Source organism: Garra rufa, chromosome 21, assembly GCF_049309525.1.
Source record: "Garra rufa chromosome 21, GarRuf1.0, whole genome shotgun sequence".
Taxonomy (NCBI): domain Eukaryota; kingdom Metazoa; phylum Chordata; class Actinopteri; order Cypriniformes; family Cyprinidae; genus Garra; species Garra rufa.
The window spans coordinates 36,537,938-36,565,331 of record NC_133381.1 but is presented as its reverse complement, the minus strand read 5'-3'; the positions used below and the strand labels follow the sequence as shown (position 1 = coordinate 36,565,331).

The 27,394-nt window shown below is 35.9% G+C and overlaps 1 protein-coding gene across 1 annotated transcript; it reads right to left on the bottom strand.

Moving 5' to 3' along the window:
* Positions 1–429: 429 nt before the first annotated feature.
* Positions 430–23,008, bottom strand: smyd2a (SET and MYND domain containing 2a). Its single transcript, XM_073827066.1, has 12 exons — positions 22,677–23,008; positions 19,864–19,927; positions 14,129–14,239; positions 6,825–6,885; positions 6,283–6,407; positions 4,445–4,512; positions 4,252–4,354; positions 3,789–3,899; positions 3,071–3,194; positions 1,420–1,594; positions 1,222–1,330; positions 430–1,138 (listed from the first exon to the last, which is right to left on the bottom strand). Exons 1-12 carry the CDS (start codon positions 22,847–22,849, stop codon positions 1,055–1,057), a joined length of 1,308 nt encoding a protein of 435 aa, XP_073683167.1. The 5' UTR covers positions 22,850–23,008; the 3' UTR covers positions 430–1,054.
* Between the last annotated feature and the right edge of the window lie 4,386 nt (positions 23,009–27,394).

Below are 27,394 nucleotides of genomic sequence, written 5' to 3'. Positions count from 1 at the left end.
TTTGAGCAAACTGGTGATCATAATAAATGCACCACATATGATTTGTGATTATGTGCAATGATTTCTAATCCCTTGCTGTTAGGCACTTCTGAATGGTTACACTTCTGTTCCTGTTTGTGTTCCTGAATGCAGTGATCTGTGGGGAAATGAATAGCACCATGCTGCTTCCACAGGGCTCTGCCAAACACGTGCTCTGGGTCACAGCAGATGGTATGAGAGCCATATATGGATTTCATCACCATGGTTACTGCCAGGGATGCAACACAGCTTATGTAGAGACTTATGACAAAAACAATAGCAGATGATGATGATTACAAGTCGCTGGCTGTATTTAGTGCAACAAAGATAAATGTGTTATTTTGATGCTGGTTAATAGCATAGTTTGTTTCAATAATTATACAGTTAAAAAATAAACCATAATCCATAAAGTCAGTTTTGTCTTAAGGAATTTATTACTTTAGTGTCACAAAATTTTGCATCTTTTTTTTTTTTAAACGTCTTTTTTTTTTGCCCATGCTACCTGTCAAAATTGCACAATACTAAACAAACAAACGTTTAACAAACAAATAAGCAATAACGAAAGTAACACTATGAAATGCACTGATTGATTGGAAGTCCAATATCTTGACAGTATCCTTGATATATTTCGATCAGCGCTAAACGATATCCATGCAAACAGACGAGAAAAACAGAATTGGTGATCCGAGTCCTTCTCCTCATTGAGAATACATAAATGATTTACATTCGTCAGCTATTGAAAGAATATTGTTGCTACATGAGAGGGCAAAATATTGTTTAAAAACCTGGCATATATTGATATGATTCTTAATTCTTAGCCCTTCTTCACAGAAAACAGTGCAGCACGTTTGTTCAAAGTGCAGACAACACAAGCAACAAAACGTTTCAAACTCAAGCCATCTATTTACAAACCTAAAATTCTTTTAAATGACATCTCAGATAAACAGACAACTGTGACATCACTTTGTTTTAATATTCCCAGGAGAGGTATAAGACACATGCCAGCGTTTGATGCATATTCCTCCATGCGTTCTCATTATTTCTGCTCCTCGATTTCCTTCTTAATCTCTGCGATGTATGGGTGGTCTTTACCGTGGGCAACGTCCATGATTGCGAGAGCCTGTGACAAATTCATTCACAACAATTTGTCCAAAAATATCTACAGCGATTAATATTTTCAATTTAGATTTGCTAATGTCTTACCTTCTTTAAAGCTTTAACTCCTTGTGTCCTCTTCTCAAGTCCTAGGTACAATCGGCCAAGTTTCAGGTACATAGAAGCCACATTCAGTGAGTAAGGAGGGTAGTGCACACTAGAAAGATTTCATTAGAAAGAGCTCATTATTATTCAGCAACATATTATTCGACATTTAGAGAGGCAATGCACTGGACCCAGCATTACCTGTAGGGATGGATGATTTTCTCGCCATATTTCATTGCTCCGTCCCAATCCTGCATATAGAGACAGACTCCCATTGCCTGATACATCATGTGCAGCATGTATACATTGGTTTCGGCAAAGATCGACCCCATTTTCTCCTGGCTTAGTTCACAGATTTCCAGCAGTTCACTAGGGGGTACTTAGCAGTCAAGGAACTTTTAGTCAAACCCATAAAAATACCACTTTTGCAAGACTTATACAAGGTATAGGATTATTTGATTTCATGTTTCTTAAATAAGTATGTTTTGTATTTATTTGACCAAAAGAATAAGTAAAAAATAGTTAATTGTTAAATATAGTTTGGGAAAAAAGGTGAAGATCCCTTGTTTGTCCTCAACAGGTAAACCGCCTGCTGTTCTTCAGAAAAATCCTTCAGGTCCCACAAATTCTTTGGTTTTCCAGCATTTTTGTGCAGTTGAATCCTTTCCAACAATGACTGTGATTTTGAGATCCATCTTTTCACATTGAGGACAATTGAGGGACTCATATGCAACTATTACAGAGGGTTCAAACGCTCACTGATGCTCTAGTAGGAAAACCTTTGCATTAAGAGCTGGGGTGAAAACTTTTTGAATCAGGGTACATTTTACTTATTTTGTCTTCTGGGAAACATGTAACTATCTTCTGTAGCCTCTGAAGGGCAGTACTAAATGAAAAAAATATGATATTTAGGCAAAATAAGAAAAATGTGCACATCTCCATTCCGTTTAAAAGTTATGCTCTTAATGCATAATTTTTCCTTTTGGAGCATCAGTGAGTGTTTGAACCTTCTGTAATTGTTGCATATGAGTACCTCAGTTGTCCTCAGTGTGAAAAGATGGATCTCAAAATCATACAGTCATTGTTGGAAAGGGTTCAAATACACAAAAATGCTGGAAAACCAAAGAATTTGTAGGACCTGAAGGATGTTTCTGAAGAACAGCAGTTGAGGACAAAAAAGGGACTCATGAACAACTATCACTAAACAATACAAAAAAAAAACCAAAAAAAAAAACAGCTGTGGATCATTCAGGTAAGAACACAGTATTAAGAATCAGGGGGATGTAAACTTTTGAACAGGGTCATTTTTATAAAGTCAGCTATTATTTTTTCTTGTGGACTATGTGTAAATGTCTTTTAAGTGAAATATGTTTTTTAGGTCTCCGCCATATCCTGTCCTAAACCTGGTTGAGAAAGGAGAAAGGTTGAGGGTGAAGGGCCAGCTACCCCTCCCTTCAAAAAAAAAAAAAAAAAAAAAAAAACTACTGCTACAGAAACACCATTAGCTAAAACAACAGACACTGGGAGAAGATGGACCTCCAGCTGGAAGGTGTATGACACTGGGCGATGAAAGACAGATCTTCTTCAGGTCAGTGCTAAATAAACAATATCATGCATTTTGTATGATCACTCTTATTTAGGTAAAATTAACATTTTGCAGATTCTGAAAGGAGGACGTAAACTTTTGACCTCGACTATATTCCAAAGGCTAGTGTGGCTTAGTCAAGTAGAGACTAAAAATATCCCACTGCCTCTAGATTGCCCCATATTCAAAATATTGCGAAATAGCACAGAACTATAAATGTTTACACGTACATCAGAATCCAAAAGAGAAAAGGCCAAGGAAGGATATTTTTGTAGTGCTTTGCTCTTCTGAACTCCTCAATGACATTTCTGGCATACAGCACCATCTGCTTGATTTCCTCTTCCTCTGGAGGTGTGCTAAGCTTCTGTCGGATCTCCATTTTGGCTTTGTCCTATAAAAACATTAGAGGGTGTTATTCCACGCACATCAAATTGAGTTCTTTTATTATTATTATTTTTTTTTTTTATTCAAACCATTATTACACATTTTTACCATGCTCCAAAATGCACAACACAAAAAATAAACATTGAACAAACTGAAAATTATGATTTCTATGCCTTTCTACATCAGACAGGTTTTTGAAAAGGGGTTAACCCAAAATGAAAATTCTGTCCCTTGTTGTTCCAAGCCCATAAGACCTTCGTTCATCTTCAGAACACAAATGAAGTTATTTTTGATGAAATGGCACTGAGAGGAAATTGCTGAATAAAGTTATTTTTGTTTTCTTTGCGCACCTAAAGTATTCTCATAGCTTCATAAAATTAGGGTTGAACCACTGATGTCACAAGGACTATTTTGATATCCTTACTATCTTTCTGGGCTTTGAATATGTCAGTTGCGTTGCCATTTATGCAGGGTCAAAGCTCTCTGATTTCATCAAAAATATCTTAATTTGTGTTCAGAAGATAAATTAAGGTCTTACGGGTTTGGTAAGTAATGACAATATTCATTTTTGGATGAACTATCCCTTTAGAATGACATTCACCTTTGATTTAGAGGTGCATTCTTTACAGTCACAGGTGAAGAAGTAAGAATCACTCAGTCGTTCAATTCGATCCTCTGTTGGATACAGGAGGTCAATATAACTGTTGAAGATCTATTCAAGAGAAACAAAAAGGACTGTCACACAATATACCGCAATTAAGTTAGTAATGAGATGATTATGCAATACTTGATGTGATGATGGATGTCAGGAAATTCAATACTGATTTCCCCAAAAAATATTACAAAGCAAGTAACATTTCACATTAGAATTTAACGACAAAGACTATAATGCAAAATAATAAGCAATTAGGTCTGGCCAGTCAGTAAAGACAGGAGCCGCTGCTTTTTTAGCAAAAACTGAGCATTACATTAAGCATATAATTTGAGTCCTTTTTATTTGTGAACAGTGATATAAGCAGCGATGTTCTTTAAAAATGATTTGTTCATGGCGTGACTTGTCTCACCTCTTCTCCAGGGCTGATGTCCTGCACAGCTCTGACCTCGGCCACTGTACCCTTATACGTCACAATCACGTTTGGGCTACAGCTGTGGTTCATCAGAGCAACACTACCACAAACAACAACAACAAATTTAATTACTATAAAGCATTTAACATATTGAAATCATAATAATGATTTTGTTTTTCATGAAGCTTACTCTGGGAATACAGCAGAACCCAAATGTGACAGCTCCTCATCTTCAATAGTGAAGCCATTACAGTTCACCTGTGGTGTAGAAAGGGAGAAACTTACACAAATGGAGTATATGGAATTGATGTGAAAAATATTTTATGTTTGATTTTTCAAAACGCAAAACACTTTCATTTTTCTACGAAACATAAAAAAAAAAAAAAATTAGAATGACAGTCAAGGTCGCTGTTCACTTTTATCACATCTTTTTCCAGTGAAAGTAATAAAGTCTGTCATTCTCCTTGAAGTTTACTCAAAATTGAGAATTCTGTCATCAATTACTTTCCATAACCTGTATGACTTTTTTCCCCTCTGTGGAACATAAAAGAACATATTGCTTGGTTACCACTGGCTCTGAAAACCATGAGATGTTCCTCAAAATATCATTCTCTTATGTTCCACAGAAGAAAACAAGTCATACAGTTTTTACAGGTTGAATAAATGACAGATTTTTAATTTTTGGGCGACCTTTCTCTTTAAAATAAACCTAGTATGACATTTTATTTTTATATTTTAGAATTTTTTTTTATAAGGCATGCATTCACACCTTAAATAACGAATAGAATATAAAACTTCATTTAATACATATACAGTTTCATTTACTACACACATACTAAAGTGGTTTCATCCTCTGCTACCTCAATATACTAGTACATAAACACAGTCTTTAGAACTGCTCTAAGAGTTATTTTATGAGCATTTTACAGTTTGTTAGGAGAAAAACTATTGTCAAATCATATACAAACTGAAACCTTAAGGGTCTTCACAGCAACCTGTCAAAATAAAAGTTCGGTTTAACTTGCAGAAACTGCTACAGAAATATATTACTGAATGTAATGATGTTACAATTATGAATAATAAAAATAATATTAAAACATTATTTTCAAGGAATATTATTTACCCTGAAAATTATTTGCCAGAATTTATTTACCAGAAAAATCAACAAACAAACTATTTTTTTTTATTTGTATATGGGTTAAAGACGTATTGTTTTAAATTGTTGTTGTTTTTACAAAAAAAAAAAAAATATATATATTAAAAAGTTTTCTGTTTAATTTAATTGCATTTTAGTTTTTGTTTTTCTGAGCAAAAAATAAATATCATACATTTTCCCCTAATTTACAGAAGGCACCCACTAAAATATCATTCAGTGTAACTGTCTTGTCAGGCATACTTACAACGAAAATCAATTTATGACACATTAAAAGACAAATTACTTTCATCCCAAATATTAATTAGTTGTAATTGTACACTTTTACAATACCACTATCCTAGGTTTTGACCATTTGTCAGTAAGATTTTTTTACTCATTTAAAACACAATAAAATTTAATATGCTCCCTTATTCTTTTATACATTTTAATATGTACAAGTCAGAATAAGCATGTTGTTTGAATTATTACATAAATATTGTGTTGCACTGAATGACAATGTAACATTATTTTGTAACAAATTTTGACGTTTGATTCTCCAAAAAATTAATTTCTATATATAAAAACAATTTTTTAAGAGACACCTCTGATGCCTTTTAAAATGAAATAAAACAATTAAATTAGAACCTAAAATAAATCAAAAATAAATAAATTAATTAAAAAAATAAAACATATTACATATGGCCTTAAAATGTAATTTTTGTTAAACTTTTAATTGCTGTTAAATTGTGTTTCATGATTTCATGGGGTCCTATTTAACACATTGTTTTATTGGTGCAAATCCATCAAATTCTATAAAATAAAATTATAATTCCTCTTTATATGCATTTAGTAAAAAAAAAAGTTATGCTTAAATGAAAATCAGTTGACTTTACCTGAGCAAAGAGTTCAGTAAGTGCTGCATTATCTGGAAAATCGAGATGTCTGGAGTAAAAGTGGTGAAGTGCAGCAATGTCTGTATCATTCATCTCATTCTTCTCATTATCTAGCTTGTCCAGATCTGACAAAAATGTACAGAAAAGGAAATTAACATTTCATCTTCAAAAAAACAAACAACAACAATACAAAACCCTTTCTTACATGATCAAAAGTATGCCACAACTTGAATAGAAGAATAATATACCTGTAATATAACTGAATTTCAGGGCAACAGCAGAAATAGCTCTCTTTACATTTTTCATTACATTTTTTTTGTGGCTCCACCAGTTACAATTTGAGACACAGAGGGAGACTTCAAGTCCTAGGCGTCATATATCTGAGACGGCCAACAGAGCAGCTGGTAAGGGTCATTAAACAGGTGTGGAAAGTCACTGGCTTTACTGTCTTCAACTTCAAACCCTCATTTAAGAAAAAGACTTTGCATTTTTAAAACCGTATAAGGAAAATGTTTAGCTCACTCAGAGAACAAATTACTCACGTGCTTCTAATTCTCTAAGAGTCAACACTCTTTCTGAAGGAGTCCTTTCTGTTTGAGACTTCTGAAAAACAAGAATATATTCAAAAGTTAGATTTGACACGACCCTTGCAAACTGTCAAACGTGCAAAACAAATGCACGTTTCAGCATTTGCTAAGACACAACAGTGTTCCGGCCAACAGTCTAACGGCGCTTGCTGTGTGACACAAAGCGCCATGTGTCAGCCGAGTGAGTCACAGAGAGAGCTGCCGGGGCTGATGCATTCAGGAAAAAGACATCCATGAAAAACACATGGTAGTACCATATGTGCCTTTATCTAAATCTAAACTTAGACTAAATCATCAGCTGTGCGCTGGATTGTACTGATTCTTAAAAAATATTACGACTGGTGACCTTTGCATCAGTGTGTTCAAAAAAAGAAAACCAATCTTTGTTTTCACACCTGTGAAGGTTAATCATATGCACAATTTAACAGGTGCCGTCAAAAGAGCTGAGTTCCTTCAGACTCCCTCTGCCTGTGTCTGAAATCTGATAAAGGCTGCCTTCATAGGCAACATATGGAGGTAGGAAGGCAACAGGGCACATCTAAATCCAATGTTTGTGTAACATCCTGTCGACTGAAATTCCTTGATCTGACTGGATTTCGAAGACAGCATGTTTTGTTTTCGCTGCCTATGATTTCCAACAATATTCTGTGTATGTGTCATGTCCATGAAAAAAAATCACATTGGATGGAGGATTCATTTATTAATTTTTATGTTGTAATTTCTAAAACAAATGGACAATTTGGGATTAGTGGGAGGTTTTAATAGGTTTAAGATTAATTGGTCATTCCGCATCAACGCAAATCAATTTTTGATTTTGCTAATATTTATTCTGAAGAAAGATAAACATATAGAGTGATGAAAGTCAAAATATTAAATGTCATGGATAAATAATTACAGAGTAATCCACTATTTTGTAGAGGTGGCTCAAAATGGCAATTTTCACCTTAGATTCAGAGTCAAGTTCAAGCGGCAACCTCCCGCTCTCTCTATTGAAACCAACACGGAAGTAGCTTAAACTGCATTTCATCAACTGGCCGCTAGAGACACGCTGAAAAAGGGAGTCAGTCCCATAGATACCCCATGTTAAAATAACATCAGTATTAAAATAAAAAAATTACTTCACAGCAGAAAAAAATATGTTTACAGCCTGGTACAAAAAGTGGTTTTGGTCTATATAGCTAATTTCACCCTTCATGTCAACTGTGAGGGGGGTGAATTTTATAACTCATCCGTTTAAGTTATATTAAGATGTAAAGTTCTGCATAATTAAGGGTGTGGCCACTTGAGTGACAGGGGGATTGCCACTGCTGTCACTACTGTCATGCTAGATGGGCGTGGTTTCAGCACCCAGCCCCACCCACGTCCCACCTCTTTGCCCATTTTCAATTATCCAGGAGTGACGCACGATGACGCAAATCCAAGATGGCGACGGCCGAATCCCGTCCACTATAGGCTTCAAAATCGCTCTTCAGAAACTTACGGATGACGTCACGGACACTACGTCCATATTTTTTTTTACAGTCTATGGTCAAGTTACAGGGCGTTAAAAATTACTTCAGAAAGAAGGCAGCATCATTATCTTATTTTTGCACAGAGATTGGTCATTATATTAGTAAAATCTTTGTTGCATTATGTGCCAATGGTGAGTTTGCATGTCTGTAACTCAAGAAGTATTAAAGATATTTGAATGCCCTTTCAGATATAAACTTTCCTTTTGGTATCTTTATCTTTAATGCCCTATGAGATTTGGTTCCAGAGATATTGGAACTTCAATATGGCTCCAGAAGTAAATCATTAAAATGTACACATTATAATAAGTGGTTTTAAAAAATACGATACTTCTTTTATTTTAAAGAGGAATGTCTGAAGAACAAATAATGTTAAAACTAGAGATGTTTCCTTGTTTCTTTCTGTCAAGACAACTGCATTGAACATACCAGTCTGAGTGCCATAAATAATATTTTTCCAAAGTTTGAATGCCTATAACTCAAGAAGTATTAAAGAAAATGTAGCTTCTGAAGGGCAGTACTAAGTGAAAAATTTGATATTTATGCAAAACAAGAAAATAAACACATCCTTATCCTGTTCAAAAGTTTACACCCCTGGCTCTTAATGTCAGTGTTGATCTGCCTCTTCTCTGACCCCTTCATAACAAATACTATTTTTTCAACACATTCAGAAAAAGTACCAATCAATATCACTGTTTTTCATGTAGATAGAGCTGGAGGATCTGAAGACACTGCTAATCTAAAACTAGATTCAAACTACTGAAATGTCCCTGCAAAACGACTAACATAACTGGCAATTGAGGATAGTGACTGCACTAGACCCTGAACTGAAGTACTCATAAGTAGAGTGGCTGTGGCTATAGACATTATTACAGCGGACCAGCTGGAGAGCTGCCTCATCAACACAGTTACACAGCCAAAAACCATTTCAAGTTCTAACAGGCAGTAGAGTTCTAGCAGAGACTCAAATGTAATTACTACTCTGTAGTGCATTTACCGTAAACGTCCAACTAGGGACAGTGTGTTCGTGATCAAAATGCCATTAAGCATAATAATAATTGTGTTCAGTACATGTGCATGAAAAGTGACCAAGAAATAGGTTCGAGCAGTGCCGTTGGCTCAAAAATGATTAAAGCGATAGTTCTGCCAAAAATGAAAATTCTGTCATTAATTATTAACCCTCTTGTCATTCCGAACCTGTAAGACCTTCATCTTCGAAACACAAATTAAGACATTCTTGATGCAATCTGAGCCTGACCCTGCATAGACAGCAATGGAACTACAATGTTCAAGGCCCAGAAAGGTAGTACGGACATCATTAAAACAGTCCATGTGGCATCAGTGGTTCAACTGTAATTTAATAAAACCATGAGAGTGTTTTGTCTGCAAAGAAAAGAAAATAACTACTTTTTTTCAACAATTTCTTCTCTTTAGTGTAGTGTTGTCAAAAGTACCGCGTTTTTGTCAAGAGACCGTTTTATGAGTAAAGACTAAGAGTAAAGACTTTTATACTGAAAAATTAGAAACAAAGTTGTTTTTAGTTTCAACAACAGCTTGATGCAGCTAACAAATGCACAAATGAACAGGGCTGTCATCAGAAATCACCCTTAACAGATTATATTAAGGATAATAATAGGGATGCATGATATGACATTTTTTTTACAGATACCGATAGCCAATAATTAAGTCCTTCTTGTGGCCGATACCGATACCTATACCCAATACGTTCATATTTTTATATGATAATTTTGTGCACCCAGGAGAATACAAAATCTGAGATAAACTAATGAAATGTATATTATATATCTGGGTCAAACAATCATAGCAAACATCAGTCCTGACTCTTCAAAAATGTTTTTATTTTTTGTGTAAGGCACCACAATTCTAAATAAACAAAATGCTTTGACATTTGTCAACCTGGAAAAAATGAAAAGTGCATCATGGACTAAAGTCAGATGTCCAAATGTCCGTTAAAGCTTACGTGTAGTCCATTCTTATTGATCATATTATGAATGTGTGCAACAACCAAATCGTACAAGACGGGGAATAAAACATCAGAATCGAGATTAAAACATCTCAACTTTTCAGAATGCCAAACGCAGGTCATGTGACATGAACCAAACAATCGGCTTCACCCTTTCCCTTAATAACACTGAAAGCACTGCCAAGGTGGAGAAACAGCATATCATAGCTGTACAGGAATAAACATTTTTAAATAAATTTAATAACAGAGCTACTGCAAGCTATCTTTAATGCTGAAAATCCATTTATCCTTTGCTGAAACTTCCGCGTCTTTATGAAGAGCGCAGGTCATGGTTGCTTAGCAACGGCAGACGCCACAGCAGAGCACGGCATGCCTAGCGTTTTCTGCGCGTTTTTAGGCGCGACATGTGAATGGCCCCTAAAACAGATTTACCGCGATGACGACCTCTGAAGTGAGATATATAATATTTGTTGTGTTAAAACTTGACGGCTTTTTACCTCCTCTCGGAATCCTTGCTAAACATGTGTCGCAAATAGCAACAGCATCGTCCTCCTCTGCCACCGCGAAAAACTTCCAGACCGGCGAAGACGATGATGACGACACAGATGATGACGTATTAAACGCGACAAAATCCGAGAGTCACTGCAGTTTACAGCTGCAGTCACTTGCACTCGGAAAGCAGATGAATCTCAGATAAACCAGACTGATTGATTGATTTACCAGCAAGAGTACTTTATCGGATTTCATTGATTTATCGGAGCAATAAAAATGACGTAATTTTTACCCATATCGGTCGATAATTTATCTGTCCGATAAATATTGTGCATCCCTAGATAATAACGCTATGACAAAGAAAACGCTTTCATCAGCGGACATTCAAACGAATGTGTCACTGTGAATTAGGGTTGGGTCGATAGACGATACCATTGTCCATCGCCGATGGCCGATAGACATCACGATTCTGAGCCGGCATCGCAATCCCCCGCCCTGCCCCCGCCGCCGCAGCAGCAGCAACCCGCTCTCGAATAACACACACTTAATCACATTATATAACAAATGAAATGCATGCTTTCAATTTCCGCATCTATACTTATTTTATTATTATTATTATTATTATTATTATGAGGAAATAATAACAAGGAAGTTGTTAGCGATCACAATACAAATTACAGTGAACTCCAAATGAATTACACAAACTATTTCGTTTACATTAATAAATGAGGCATACAAAAACAGCAGAAAAAAAAAAATAATTTTAATTAAATTAGATTAAATAAACTACACCAAATATGCCTTTTTCATGGTTTTACCATAACGAACAGAGCTTGGAACAAAAAACAAGAGAATATGTTTTTTTCCATTGAAATACGAACGTAAAATACAAAGCCAATTATACATTATAAATAACAGTTTATCATTCAAATTCATTGGGAATATGGAAACACTTGGATTTGTGCCGAATTACAGAGGTACGTGAGCCCAACGCCTGCTATTTTTTGTTTCGCTTTGTTTTGGTTTCTTAACTTTGTGTATTTTGTTTCATTCCTGTTCTGTCCTGAATACCATTACATTTAAATGATTCATTTTGGAGTCAGGGTAACTAACTTATAGCTACAGTATGTTTATAGTGTTTATAATGTTAATACATAATAATATTTAGCTTGATTTGGTATTATTTCTGATATTACACTTTCTCTCTAAACATTCCGCTGCTCATTAAATGCGTTTGGAGAGAGTGGGTTAAGCAGTAAGCAATCAATGAGAGCGATTTTGAACTTAAAAAAGCTGACTGGTCAAAAATATGTTAAGGACCAACACACATCCTCCAAATACATCTACATAAACCCGCGCTTGCTCTGTCTCGTATGCACGCACGCACCGTCACGATCTAATGCACTTGTTATCTAATGCCAGATCTTTAAAAACAAATACCGGAACGCAAAAATCCAAAATCTGACATTTTCCGGGACAGGATCCGGCTCAAATTAAGCACTGGTGGAAATGGTAGGCTACAATTAATTAATTCGTTATGAATAAAATATTTAACAACAACCATCCCTCACCCCCGCCCCCGCCAACGATGCCATCGTCCATCGCGATGTTTCACATTAGACATTGTACGATGCCAAATTGGTCGACATCGCCCAACCCTACTGTGAATAAAAAGAATAAATGCTCCATCATATGCAGGCAATCATGATCGCTTAGACAATCTCTCTCTCATAAAACTCTACATAATACAGTGAGCTTTTGATACAATAATACAATCCGTTTTTAATGAAGCAACTCAACGTTCATTTGTTACTAGCTCTAAAGTGACAATTTGGAATTAGTAATGGAGTCTTGTGCTCTGATGTTCAACTGTCAAACTGAAATTTGAATTTGTGGCTAAAAGTAGTTGTTCTGCACAAAAGCGGGTTTTTAAAGCGTTTAAGAATCCGCTCAAAATGGTATCATATTTTATAAATTTCAGCACCAACTGGTATTGAAGTCGGCACTTTAGACAACACTACTTTCATGTCAGTCTTCAATGTGCGTTCACAACACAAGTGCATTACTCTGCTTGCAAACAGTTGAAGCACTGATGTGACAGACTATTTTAACAATGTCCTTACTAACTGAGTCTTGAACATGGTAGTTGCTCTAGAAAGCTCTTGGATTTTATCAAAATTATTTTAATTTTTGTTCAGAAGATGATCGAAGGTCTTATAGGTTTGGAACAACGTGAGGGCGAATAACTAATGACAGAATTTTCATTTTTGTGTGAACTATCCCTTTAAAGTATATTAGTATACGAGTAATGCTAAAATAACACTCGGCATTCAACAGTCGGCAAAATATCTTGTACTGAGGACACAGAATTGTATTGTTACACAGAAGAAATTAAAGAGATAGTTCACCCAAAAATGAAAATTTGATGTTTATCTGCTTACCCCCAGGTCATCCAAGATGTAGGTGACGTTGTTTCTTCAGTAGAACACAAACAAAGATTTTTAACTCAAACCATTGCAGTCTGTCAAGTCATATAATGGCAGTCAATGGGTACCAAATCTTTGAGTGGAAAAAAAAAACATACACAGACAAAACCAAATTAAACCCTGCGGCTCGTGATGATACATTGTGATGATCGGTCTGTGCAAGAAACTGAACAGTATTTATATCATTATTTACCTCTGATCCTCCGCAACATTCAACTGTCCTGAGCACTTTCACAGATTGCAACTGATTAAAAAATAAAAGATCACGTTTCCTTGTGCGAACTCACCCGGGAGTGTTGACATTTCACTGACTACATTGCCAGACCACGTTGACGCGTCACATGCCGACTGTTGCGAATGCGCTCAATACAGTTGAATGTTCCGGTGAATCAAAGGTAAATTATGGTATAAATACTGTTCAGTTTCTTGCACAGACCAATCATTTTGTGTCTTAACATCCCAATGTATCGTCACAAGCTGCAGGATTTAATATGGTTTTGTCTATGTATGTTTTTTTTTACTCTCAAAGATTTCGTGCCCATTAACTGCCATTATGACTGACAGACTGCAGTGATTTGAGTTAAAACTCTTTGTTTGTGTTCTACTGAAGAAACAAAGTCAAATACATCTTGGATGACCTGGGGGTAAGCAGATAAACATCAAATTTTCATTACTGGGTTAACTATTCCTTTAAGTCATCATGACAATTTTTATATTTGGGTGAACTTTTCCATTAAACTTGAATACAAAGAATCATTCTGTCTTGCCAAAAATGTTGGTTGTCCTCACCTGTTTCAGAATTATTCTGGCGACCAGTCGCACGGTTTCTGATGGACACCAGTTTTCTCCGTATGTGCACATGGCTGAGCACTCCAGCTTGTGCATGGGCCAGTCTCCTCTCTAAAGAAAACACAAGAACATTATTACATTACAAGTTGAAGTATGAACATTACAAGTTGATTATTTTCACACAAACTGGAAACATACAGTATAGCAAATTTTCATATTGCACCGGCAGATCATAACATATTCTCCGACAAACAGCGTATCACACTCTGAGCTCAATGAAACCCAGCATGAAGGGTCACAGCTCTTCTTTTTGAGATGATACGGTTTTGATATAACCTATAGCATGTCAGTTCGCTTCCGTTTAATGAGTCATGCTTTCAAATTGAATGGGGGCTCAAGGCGAATACGAGAATTCCTGAGAGATAAGACTTTGAATTAGTCTCAGGCTGCCTCATAGGCTACTGGGCAATGCACAAACTAAATCCTGTGTTCTGGCGAGCAAACAGAAACTGATCCTTAATGCGTTTGAGATGGATTGTCATAGCAACAGCACGGCCAGAACGCCTTCCAGCTCAATTTAGGAATAGAGCAACAACCAAGTCCCTTAAAATAAACAGGCTACGCAGACATGCTCCTGCTTAAAGTAGGCTATATTGGTTTGCTGTTCTTTTTTTGAATTTGGCTTTTTATATTTAAACTGACAAAAGGATGTTTTTTCTGCAATAAAATACTCTGCCAGAGACAGCCATTTGTAGCTTCCTTTTTGAGGAGTGTAAACACTGTGGTGCTATCAAAACATTGCTCTGTTTATTTAAACACTGTGGTCAAAATCAATGGTGTGATTTTGGGGTGAGACTTCCTGTAAGTAAGCAGAGAATAATAGTTGGGGTGACAAAACATACATGCTCTTCATTTCCTCCTTGGAGAAGCTGATGATAGCAATAACATAATGGAACAGTTTCAGTATTCAGTCAATCAATTTAGGTTTTGTGAAGTAAAAAGCTGCATTTTTGTTAGAAACAAATCCATCAGGGTGTTTCAACTTTAAACCATTGCTTCTGGCCAAAGAAGTCTAATAATGCTTCCTCCAGTAAAAATGTCCATCCACTGTTGTCCTGTCACATCAAAATCCACATTCTTGCTTATAACTTGCTTAGTTTTTGACTGTAAACAGTGCTTGATCTGTGGATATTTCTCTCCTGATTTAGACAAGATGACTTTTTCACTGGAGAAAGTGATATTGATAGAGGACTATTTTAGCTGAATGTAACAATTTAAAGCTAAAAAAAATTAATGATGGATTTGTTTATTACAAAGTTTTTCCCATCACAATATATTAAATAATAGACTAGTGTTTTTTAATCAGGTGTTTAGTCTCTCATTCTGACGGCACCCATTCACTGCAGAGGATCCATTGGTGAGCAAGTGATTGAACGCTAAATGTAACGCTAAATTTCTCCAAATCTGTTCCAGTGAACTAAGGTTGTCACTAACGATTATTTTGCCAACTGAGTAATCAGTCGATTATTCTGGCGATTAATCGAGTAATCAGATAATTTTTTGTCTAATTAAAAATAGTCCTGAGCGAACAATACACTTTACAATGATTTAAAATACTTATATAATGTCAATGAGGCAATAATAATTGGTTTAAATATAACATCAAAAGCAAGTAATCAATTGATTTTATTGAACAAAACAGTGACAATTGTTTTTACACTTCACAGCAATTTAATCTGTGTTTAATCTTCACTAAACAACGTTGAAGTAAAATCTTTAATATTTCTCATTTCTTGAACCGTTAGCATATTGAGAATGATAATGGTGTATTTTAGGTGTATGTGTATGTTATTAAAAAATAAATAGTAGTTTAATCAAGAGCAGCGAGTGATTCCGTCTTTTCTTTTAATGTTTGACTAACATTGAGACAATTCTATAAGACCTACTATAATGCATGGATCTAATAACCAACCAGCACAGGGCACATACAAAACATTGCCAAAAGTATTGGGACACCCCTTTCAATGAACAGGTTTAACTTCTTTAGTAATTTCCATGAGTACAAATCTTCATGTTTAAGCATGTAATGATATTCTAGGGAATTGTGTGCTTCTAATTTTACAGTTTGGACAAGACCTTTTTCTATTCTAACATGACAATGCCTCTGTGCATAATGCTTTATGGACAGAGGCATTGTCATGTTAGAGTAGAAATGATTGATTCAGTCAGTGTGGAAGAACTTGACTGGTCTGCATAAAGCCAAATCCTAATCCCAGTTGAACACCCCTGGTGTGACTTCAAATGCAAACCTTGAGCCAAAAACTCATCACCAAACACCAATAACTTGTACATAAGGGTACAGTCAATTTAGACACTTCCAAATCTGGGGCAACAGAGATGGAAATGCAATTTTTAAATGAATGAATTATGCGTCCATCTTTGTTGCCACAGTTTTGGAAGTGCCTTTTTCTGTTCTAAAGAAGGGGGTGTCCCAATACTTTTGCCCATAGTGTATGTACAAGTCATTGGCCTTTGTCAATGAGATTTTAGCTCAAGGCCTGCATTTAAAGTCACACCAGAGGAGATCAACTGGGATTAGGACTTGGCTTTCTGCAAACCAGTCAAGTTCTTCCACACTGGCTGAATCAATAATTTGATTTCTCTATGAACCTTGCCTTTATACACAAAGGCATTGTCATGTTAGAATATACTTTTGGCAATATAGTGTATGTTTGAGATGTTTGTGTGGAGCAGCATTTACTGTAAACGGAGCCGCTCTGAGATTGCACATAGCTTACACGCATATAAATAAAGTGCACATTAAACCTGCAGTGCACACATTAGGCATGGGATGATAACCGGTTTCAAGGTTTACCGCGGTTTGAAAAAGTCACGGTTTCAAAACCGCACACAAAAAAAGTTATACCGTTCCTACGATATGTGCATTTTCTGTGTCGTCAAAGTGAAAGAGCAGGACTCGCTACTAGGTTGTGTGTGTGCGTCCCTGCAGCGAAAACAATGCAGCCCCTCCCCCACCGGTTAGTGCTGCTGGCGCGTATATGTGATTGTGCACGTGGTCCACAGTCAGTGAGACTCAGCGGTAATATAAGTTCAGGATGGATGAAGGAGCTGAACTCCCACAACACAGAGTGGGAAATAGCAGACTATATGTACTAACTTTACGTTTCTTTGATCGAACATTAGTACAACAATTAAGTTAAAGTGAAATCACGTCTTTGCTTTTAAGCCTTCTGCCACGTTAAAGGTGCAGTGTGTAGGTTTTTGCGGCATCTAGTGGCGAAGTGGTGAATTGCAACAGTCCACCTCTCACCCCTCCCTTTACAGAACTACAGAAGCCGATAAAGACTTTTTTGACAGCAACGAATAGTGAGAATTCTTTTAAAACGTAATTTAAGGAATTATATTTACTTAATCATTCAATAAAACTATGTTATTGTGAATATTACTGTTACTGTTACTGTTACTTCATCATTGTATTTTTAAGGTCTTTATGCACCCCTGAAAACATAGTTATTGAACCTCTGTCTAGAGATCATCTTAAATATTACACAGTGCACCTTAAATATCTTTTCAAAATCATGGCATTAAAAAAAATACTGAGTATTTGTTTATTTTTGGAACTTTTACTAATGGTCATATTTTTGCTTTGATTAGTGATGGCATTTTTTCCATTTAGGAGGATTTTTTTATTTAATTTTATTTTGTTGATAATTGTTGAGCTGCAGGCTTAGGCTCACACAAGTGACTGAAATTTATTTAATTAAGGAGATTCAATTATTTATTTGCATTATTTTGGCTATTGCTCCATGTTACAAAATGTTCTATATGTTTCCTAAAATAAAATATACTGTGTTCAGTTAAATTTTTGTTTTTTTTTACCCAGACATTTAAATATAACATTGTAGAGCAGTAATTACAATACCGTGATACCGTGAAACCGTGATATTTTTATCCAAGGTTATCATACCGTCAAAATCTTATACCGGCCCATGCCTAGCACACATTTATCTAACTGAATCGCAGCCTTTGTGAATTCACAATAGCACTATGCTTCATTGTGATTTTTTAATATTTTAGAAAACAGTCTAATAATGCTTTTTATGGATTTTTGTCTATGGAATGCACATCTTCCGGTATTTTGATGGTTAATCGTCATGAGTACTCAAACTTAATTAAGGAATCTGACAGCCCTACAATGAACAAACAAACTCCACTACATCTTGGATGGCCTAAATAAATTTACTGCAATTCAGTTCAGACAAAAAACAAGGACCCATAAAGGGACAAGCCTGAACGGAAACACCATACAGCCGTATGATGATGGATAGGGCTTATTCTAATGCCACAACTTGTACAACGCACAAAAGCAGCAGGGACGAGAAAGAAGGGCCTTGTGGTAGAGTGCAAATGGATTATTGATGATCTTTATTTTCAGTGCTGGATTTCGTCTCTGCTTGGCGCTCACCAGCAAAGATCAATTACAGAGCTGTCACTCTGGCTGTGGTCTCCATAGACCACTCTCCCTGTTGCTCATCCTGGAGGAACTCATGAACAAGGAAATGAGTCAACTGTGCTGTCTTATACAAAGTTTATGAGATTAAATAAATATTTTAAAGCCTTTGAAAAAGGAAAAAGTCAATATTTGAATTATTGCACTGATGGGAGATGCACTACCATTCAAAAAAGTCTCTTATGTTCATTAAAGGGATAGTTCATTCAAAAATGAAAATTCTGGCAATAATTACTCACCCTCAGGTCAGAAACTCTTGGATTTCATCAAAAATATCTTAATTTGTGTTCTGAAGATGAACAAAGGTCTTACGGTTTTGCGACATGAGGGTGAGTAATTAATGACAGAATCAAAATAAACAATTTCTTTAACACTACTATTTATTTGAATAATAATAATAACAATAACAATAAAAAGGAGTAAAAAAAAAAGTAATATTGAGAAACATTGTTACAATTTGAAATAACTGTTTTCAATATTAATACATTTTAAAACAAATACATTTTTAGTTGTCAGAAACGCATAGAAATCATACTAATATGCTGATTTGGCACAAAAAGCACTTCTTAATATTATTTATACATTTAGCAATTTAAGGCATCCTTGCTAAATAAAAAAAAAAATCCTTCTAACCCCAAACTTTTGAACAGTAGTGTTTTTTCCTACTGTTCTTTCAGTACATCATTTCATTTTGCCACCTTGCAGAATGTTGTAAATCAAACCATTTAAACTAATTACTATAAACACAAATCATTACATATGTATCAAAACTGTCCAGTTACCCCTGCGATTGATAACTTATGATAACTTATTTAAAGAATAGATGAATCAGAATGGGTCTCAAATATGCAGCAAAGAGTGGTGGAGGTCCAGCTGATTTTGAGATGCTAACACACAGGTTGCAGGTGTGATTCCAGGTAAAGAGAGTCCATTAACTATGGAGTTCATTCTGAGACTGTGCTACTCTGACTCATACACAGGAAAAGCACTGCAGCTATTGCTGCTCCAGTGGGACCATGCTCACAATTAGAGCACTGTAGTGTAAGTACTAAGCGTATGGGAAAAAAAAGCTTTGATATATATGCTGACAGAGCACAATGAACTTTATAGAGCAGATTGTTATGGTTGCGGATTTGACTAGTTATATCACTACACAGCATCATATTCCTTCAACAACTCATTCAAATCACAAAGACAGACTTACCTGACAATCTACATTGCAGTAAAAGGCCTGTTTACATTTTCCGCATTTTGACAGCCCTTCTCTCCTGTGAATAAAAGAACAAAGTGGTCAAAAAAATAAAATAAAAATCTCAATTCACACTTCAGTACGCTATTTTTCCTCTATGTTAAAGGGACAGTTTATCCAAAAATGAATTTCGGTCATCATTTATTCACCCTCATGTCTTTCAAAATCTATAATACTTTCATTATTATGTGGAACACAAAAGGAGATGCTAGAGTGACAGCCAAGGTCACCACCCACTTTGCATTTTTTTTTTTTCATACAACAAAATGTGGTGGAGTCTGACATTCTCCTTAAGTTCATTAAAAAAAATTTAATTCTGTCATCCTCATCATTCACCCTGATATTGTTCCAAACCTGAATTACTCTTTTGCTGAACATAAAAGAAGATATTTTAAAGAACGTTGGTAACCAGATTTTAAAGGGATAGTTCATCCAAAAATGACAATTACGCCATTATTTACTCACACTCAAGCCATCCTAGGTGTGTATGACTTTCTTCTTTCAGATGAATACAATGTCCTGGCTCTTCCATGGCAGTAAATGGGTGTTGAGATTTTGAAGTCCAATAAAATGCATTCATCCATCATCAAAAGTACTCCACATGACTCTGGGAAGTTAATAAAGGCCTTCTGAAGTGATGTGTTTGTGTAACAAAAATATCCATATTTAAAATGTTATAAACTGTAATCTTTAGCTACTTCATACGAGAAATACGTTTTGTTTACAGCAAAGGAAAACTAGAGATTATGGATTAAAAAGTTTTAAATATGGATAACTGATTTTGCTTCAGAAGGCCTTTATTAACCCACTGGAGCCACATTGAGTTCTTCTTATGATGGATGGATGCACTTTATTTTGCTTTAAAGTCTCAACAGCCATTTACTGCCATTATAAAGCTTGGAAGAGCCAGGACATTTTTGATTAAACATTAAAAAGTTTAATTAAAAATGAAATATATGCAAGGTTGAATTGTTCAAATTAAGATCTATACCAGGGGTTCTCAACGCTGGTCCTCGAGTTCACTTTTCTTGTCCACTTTTTCTCCAGTCAACCCTAATCAAACAAACCTGAACAAGCGAATCAAGGTCTTCAGGATTACTAGAAAGTTACTGGCAGGCGAGTTTGATCAAGGTTGAAGCTAAACTCTGCAGGAAAGTGGACCTGGAGGGCCAGAGTTGAGAACCCCTGATCAATACCATTAATTTGAAAATAGAGTGTTTCACGAAATGTCATCAATCGACCATACTGGCGGCACAGAGCGTAAACAATGCCACTGAACTGAACAAAACTGGCATACTTAGCCGATTACTGATGCTGAAAAGAGTCAATTATTGTCATGTTTTGGGCTGTACTAAACGGTCGAACCAGGAAAAACATTTGGAGTACTATAGACTGCCAAAAGTTTAACAAATCAAGTAGAAGAGTGCAAAAAACTGTCTGAGGAACAAAAGGCATTTGTGGTTGGCCAAACTGAACCAGGATTTCCAGGACAATAATCTTGACAACATTTGTGTTTGTTCTGATCATTTCTGGTTTGGTAGGTAAAATATCAGGGTAATATCTTAATTAATACTGCTCGTATGTAACTTTAACACCTGTTAAATTTAGTTTGTCAAAATATTACGTCATTTCCTGCTCTATATGATTTAGCAGCTTCCACACATTTTTTCCCTTGGTTCAGGCAGCATAAATTAGCAGAACGGTTAATATTTAGTAGTACATTAACCGTGCAATCCATGCTGTTGTTTACATCAGAGTATCGCATCCGAGTAACTGGCCAAACCGCGACTGAAGTGAAAACCCTCTATTGTTGACAACTGATTCCAAACTCACAGTTGCACCTCAAATGATCAGAGGCTGTAATAATCACATCAAAAGCTTTCATTAAAGTGCATAATCTAATAATTTATATAGTCTGAATTCACATTTGCTTACAGTAGAGATATATGTGACCCCAGACCACAAAACCAGTCATAAGTAGCACGGGTACATTTGTAGCAATAGCCGAAAACACATTGTATGGGTCAAAATGATCATTTTTTTCCTTTTAATGCAAAACATCATGTTCCATGAAAAGATGCTGTAAATTTCCTACTGTAAATATATAAAAACCTAATTTTTGATTAGTAATATGCATTACTAAGAACTTCATTTGGACAACTTTAAAGGCGATTTTCTCAATGTTTACACCCTCAGATTACATATTTTCAAATAGCTGCATCTCAACCAAATATTGGCCTATTTTAACAAACTATACATCAATGGAAAGCTCATTTATGCACCCTTACTTATGACTGGTTTTGTGGTCCAGGGTCACATAGTCTTTGCATCTTGTGGATTTATCTAGTGTGGAAGTGTATCACACAGATCTCCAGTAAAATGTACTGACTTTCTGGCAAACTGGAAACAAAGATTTTACTGAACATCATCCACAGCACTCACTGGCCGTGTTGGAGATGTATACAAAGTGGGTCACTCTTCCCAGTGCACGACCTAGTAGCATTTAAACACAGTGCAAATAGAAAGCATGTGCCAGCCATCTTTAAGAAGGATCAGCCCCGAAGTGAATGCAGATTACCTGCCTGTCAAACATGTCATTTCCAAAACAAAAAATGATTTTGAACTATTATAAAAGTTAATAGATATTTTTATTACGCTTCTTTGCGTGCATGCACTGTCAAGTGAAACAAAAGTAAACATGCCATGAGGATCTAGTCTCGTGCACAAAGACACAAAGTGTCAGACGTGGACTTATAAGGAGCGCTGACCTGGTAAAGCAGTATTCGCAGTGTCCGCCTCTCTCGTTCACTGTCAGCACGTAAGTATACGCCGGACAGGCGAACACTAGATCACCAACTTTGAAATGCTTTGTGGCTCTGAGCCCCCGGCCTTTACCCGGACTCAGAAACCTTTCGGTACCCTCAATTCCCTCGGTTTTCATCGCTCTTGACCTGCTGCTCGCGTGTCACACTTCCTTGCACTCTTCAGAAGGCGACGTCTCAGTCTCAGTCGGTTTTGTTAGTGACTGCGGCAAGTGTAGTGACGCCACTGCCACACCACATGTTCGGCGAAAAGACTCCGAACAACGGGCTGCACCAACAGACAGGCGGCTTACGGCAATGTCACACAACGCCCAGCGGTCCTAAAGCCCGTCCGCGAACAGCCAGCGTCCACCATCGACTTCGTGACTCGGCCTCATGGCGCCATCGCGTGGTCATCAGGCTGAAATCTCCCGGATGATTTTACAACACTTAAAGGAGTAGGCTAGTTCACGTTCAGAACAAAAATGTACAGATAATGTACTCACCCCCTTGTCATCCAAGATGTTCGTGTCTTTCTTTCTGCAGTCGTAAGGAAATTATGTTTTTTTGAGTAAAACTTTTCAGGATTTCTCTCCATATAAGGGACTTCTATGGTGCCCCTGAGTTTGACCTTCCAAAATACAGCTTCAAAGGGCTCTAAATGATTCCAGCTGAGGAAGAAGGGTCTTATCTAGCTAAACGATGGGTTATTTTCTAAAAAAAATTTCAATTTACATAGTTTTTAACCTCAAATGCTCATCTTGTCTAGCTCGGCAAGACCAGCGTTTGAGATTAAAAAGTATATAAGTTATAAATGATTTTAGAAAATAAACATCATTCGCTAGATAAGACCCTTCTTCCTCAGCTGGGATCATTTAGAGCCCTTTGAAGCTGTATTTTGGAAGTTCAAACTCAGGGGCACCATAGAAGTCCATTATATGGAGAGAAATCCTGAAATGTTTTCTTCAAAAAACGCCATTTCTTTTCGACTGAAGAAAGAAAGACATGAACATCTTGGATGACAAGGGGGTGAGACATCTGTAAATTTTTGTTCTGAAAGAGAACTACTCCTTTAAAAGCAGAGAGCGGACTAATGCCATTGAAGTAATTTGTGACCCTGGACCACAAAACCAGTCATAAGGTTCAATTTTTCGAAACTGAGATTTATACATCATCTGAAATCTAAATAATTAAGCTTTCAGTCCTTCAATCTGAGGGTGCAAAAAATCTAAATACTGAGAAAATCGCTTATAAGGGGGTCCAAATTAAGTCTAATCAAAAATGAAGTTTTGATATATTTACAGTAGAAAATTCACAAAATAAATTCATGCAACATGATCATTACTATCCTAATGATTTTTGCCATAAAAGAAAAATCGACAATTTTGACCAATGCAATGTATTTTTGGCACTTGCTACAAATACACCCGTGCTACTTTTTGACATTTATGTAATTCATATACTTATTACCTAAGCATATTTAATTTGAAACCAAGACATAAGTAGCAAATATTTAGAACATAAGAAAAAAAAAACTTTGCTTTTTTCCCGTTATTATTTGTATGTACAGATAAGTCGTAGCCTAATATGATTGATCTGAACGTCTGCTTTATTAATTCTTACACCGTATCACTACATTTCAATTTTTAGTCAGTGTGTATGATGCTTTGGTAACATTTTATGGCACTGGCAAGAAAATAAACAAAGAAAAACAAATCATGTTTATAACCGCACAGGATTGTGGGACATCATAGACACTGAAGGATAGATCTGTGCTGCAAATCCAACCAGATTAATTAATCTTTTAGTTTGATGTTTCGGAAATGAATTGGGACGCGCCTTGATGCCTTCGAAACTGCAAATACAGCCCTTGAAAGCAATATTAGTGGGATGCAGCCCGTGAGTGTTGATGTGAAACACATGTAAACACCTAAATACAGTGATGGGCAAGCTACTTGGAAAATGTAGTGAGCTAAGCTAACAGTTACTCTTCATTAAATGAAGCTTAACTACACTAAAGCTACAGCCTTTGGTAATGTAGCAAGCTAAGCTACAGCATCATGGCAAAAGTAGTTCACTACATCTAAGCTATTTTTTAAAATTTCATTTTTCTATTGAACCAACATCATACAAAGTCAGTGCTCTCTCAGTGATCAATTAAATTGTCAGTCATACAGGCATGCAAGTTCAGTTTAATTGTTTATTCAACCACTCTTCCAAACCAATTTGGCAACAAAAATCTGTATCATGTACAGGGCTGGATTTATCTCATATTCTGGGGGGTTGAATTCTTTCTTGAAAAAAATAAAAACAAAAAAGCAATGGCACCAGTCTCACAATATTAAACGAATAAAACAGGGAAAACACAATTTGTAAATAAAATAATTTTATACATATTATTGAATAACATAGTCTATATATGGATGGGTGTTCGTCAACTGATTGCATGTCGTCAGAGTTTACAGTGTTGACAGCTTCGTAATAAATAGCCTAAAGGAAGCGCTGTAGATTTGTTGTATATAGCTACTAAAATATGACAGACCGCACAAAAACCGCACTTTAATTTACTGCCTTGTTTGAACAAAGATAGTGATTGATTTCATGAATACAGGAGCCTGATTTTTTTAATTGTCAGAATCTATAGTACATAACAAATACAAAAATAAAAACAAATCACAAACTTTTGCAGTCAAGACTGTGAATAAAAGACAAGTGTGGAATGTAAGCCAGATTTGGCCCAGACTCTGTTACTATCTGGGAAGCAAAGCTAAATTCTATTGTAAATTTGTTAACTGACAGTAAGAATATATAACCGAATCAAGCGGCTATTTTCGTTTGCAGAAGGTAAAATGCATTAACGTAAAAATTTAACCGACAGGTCACAGCGGCTAGGCCTATAAGTCACATTTGTGACCCTGGACCACAAAACCAGTCATAAGGTTAAATTTTACAAAACTGAGATATATACATCATATGAAAGCTCAATAAATAAGCTTTCTATTGATGTATAGTTTGTTAGGATAGGACAATATTTGGCCGAGATTCATCTATTTGAAAATCTGGAATCTAAGGGTGCAAAAAAATCAAAATACTGAGAAAATCACCTTTAAAGTTGCCCAAATTAAGTTCTTAAAAATGCATATTACTAATCAAAAATTACATTTTGATAGGTTTACAGTAGGAATTTTACAAAAAATCTTAATGTAACTTGATCTTTACTTAATTTCCTAATGATTTTTGACATAAAAGAAAAATCAATAATTTTGACCCATACAATGTATTTTTGGCTATTGCTACAAATATACCCCAGCGACTTAAGACTGGTTTTGTGGTCCAGGGACACATTTTATTATATTCTGAAATAAACAGGCCTACAGCATAATGTTATGACATTATTTCCCTCACTCCACAACAAATCCTTTAACTTTAATCTTATTCAGAACAGAACAATGATGAAATAAATAAATAAATAAATTTGCCTAAACAATCCAAAACAAATTAAATGTGAAAGTAAAGATGGGCTTATGTAGACTACCTCTCTTGCCACAAATACAAATGTTTCCATATCTGCAATGTATTTGAAGCAAAATTATTATGCATTGGGTGCTTTGTACTTCATGCACGTCGACAGAAAATATCATGATGAGCAAAAATGTGCCACAGGACCGGTGGTCATGCTGAACTGCATGTTATACACACTATTTAAATTGACTAGTGTAACTTTTGGGTGACTGTGTTTTATTTTTCAAATGAACATAGTGTGCGCGTAAGACACCAGCGCGATCAAACAGCTGAATATCATATTCTGTCATGTTGGTCATAGTAAAGGCATAATTTGCTACTGCAAAGTCCAAAGCAGTTTGAAGTATTCAGAATATTAGCAAAGATTATTATAATTCGTTTAGACTAGAACACGGTTTCATTCTTATTTTGCTATGGACGTTTTTTGTTTGTTTGTTTTTACTAACGAACCGAAATATTTTGCCTTTCGCCATGAATTTGACACCCACTCTCTGCCCATCTTGTACTTCTGAGTTTGAGATCTTCCCAGAGCACTAGCCTGCTTCAAATACTAAAATCAAGGCGCCCATCACTAGCATTGCAGATTATACAGTTTTCTGTTGCTATGTGGGCGCTCAGTTTTTTTCTGACATTTAGCTAAAATATCGACAACAAAAGTCTCGACAACCAGTGCTAGACTAAGACACACTTTTCTCATATCTTCGAATGCAAAAAAAAAAAAAATAACATTAGCCTTTATTAATGTACTTTCAATCAACACTTCTTTATTTACCTCAAGTCTGCAAACACGCTGAGATGCTTCAAACTGCGTGCCGCACTTCATTCACGAGAGAGGCGGGAGGAATAATACGGTTTGACTGACAGTTTAATGAGCCAATGGCATCACGAGGTTTAGTGGCGGTGGCGTCGCTTACTGACCCAGGATCAGTGATCCGTAGCAGTTATATTTCCGATTTGAGCTTAAAGTATAGAACAATATATAGCTTGTAGCTTTTGTTGACGCTACCGCGTTACTTGATCAAAATAATAGCTTAGCTACTGAAAAGCTATTTGATTCAGAAAACAGCGACGCTACCACCACGCTACTGAGAAATGTAGTTAAGCTAGTAGCGTCACTACTTGTAGCGACGCTACTGCCCAACACTGCCTAAATACGACTCTAA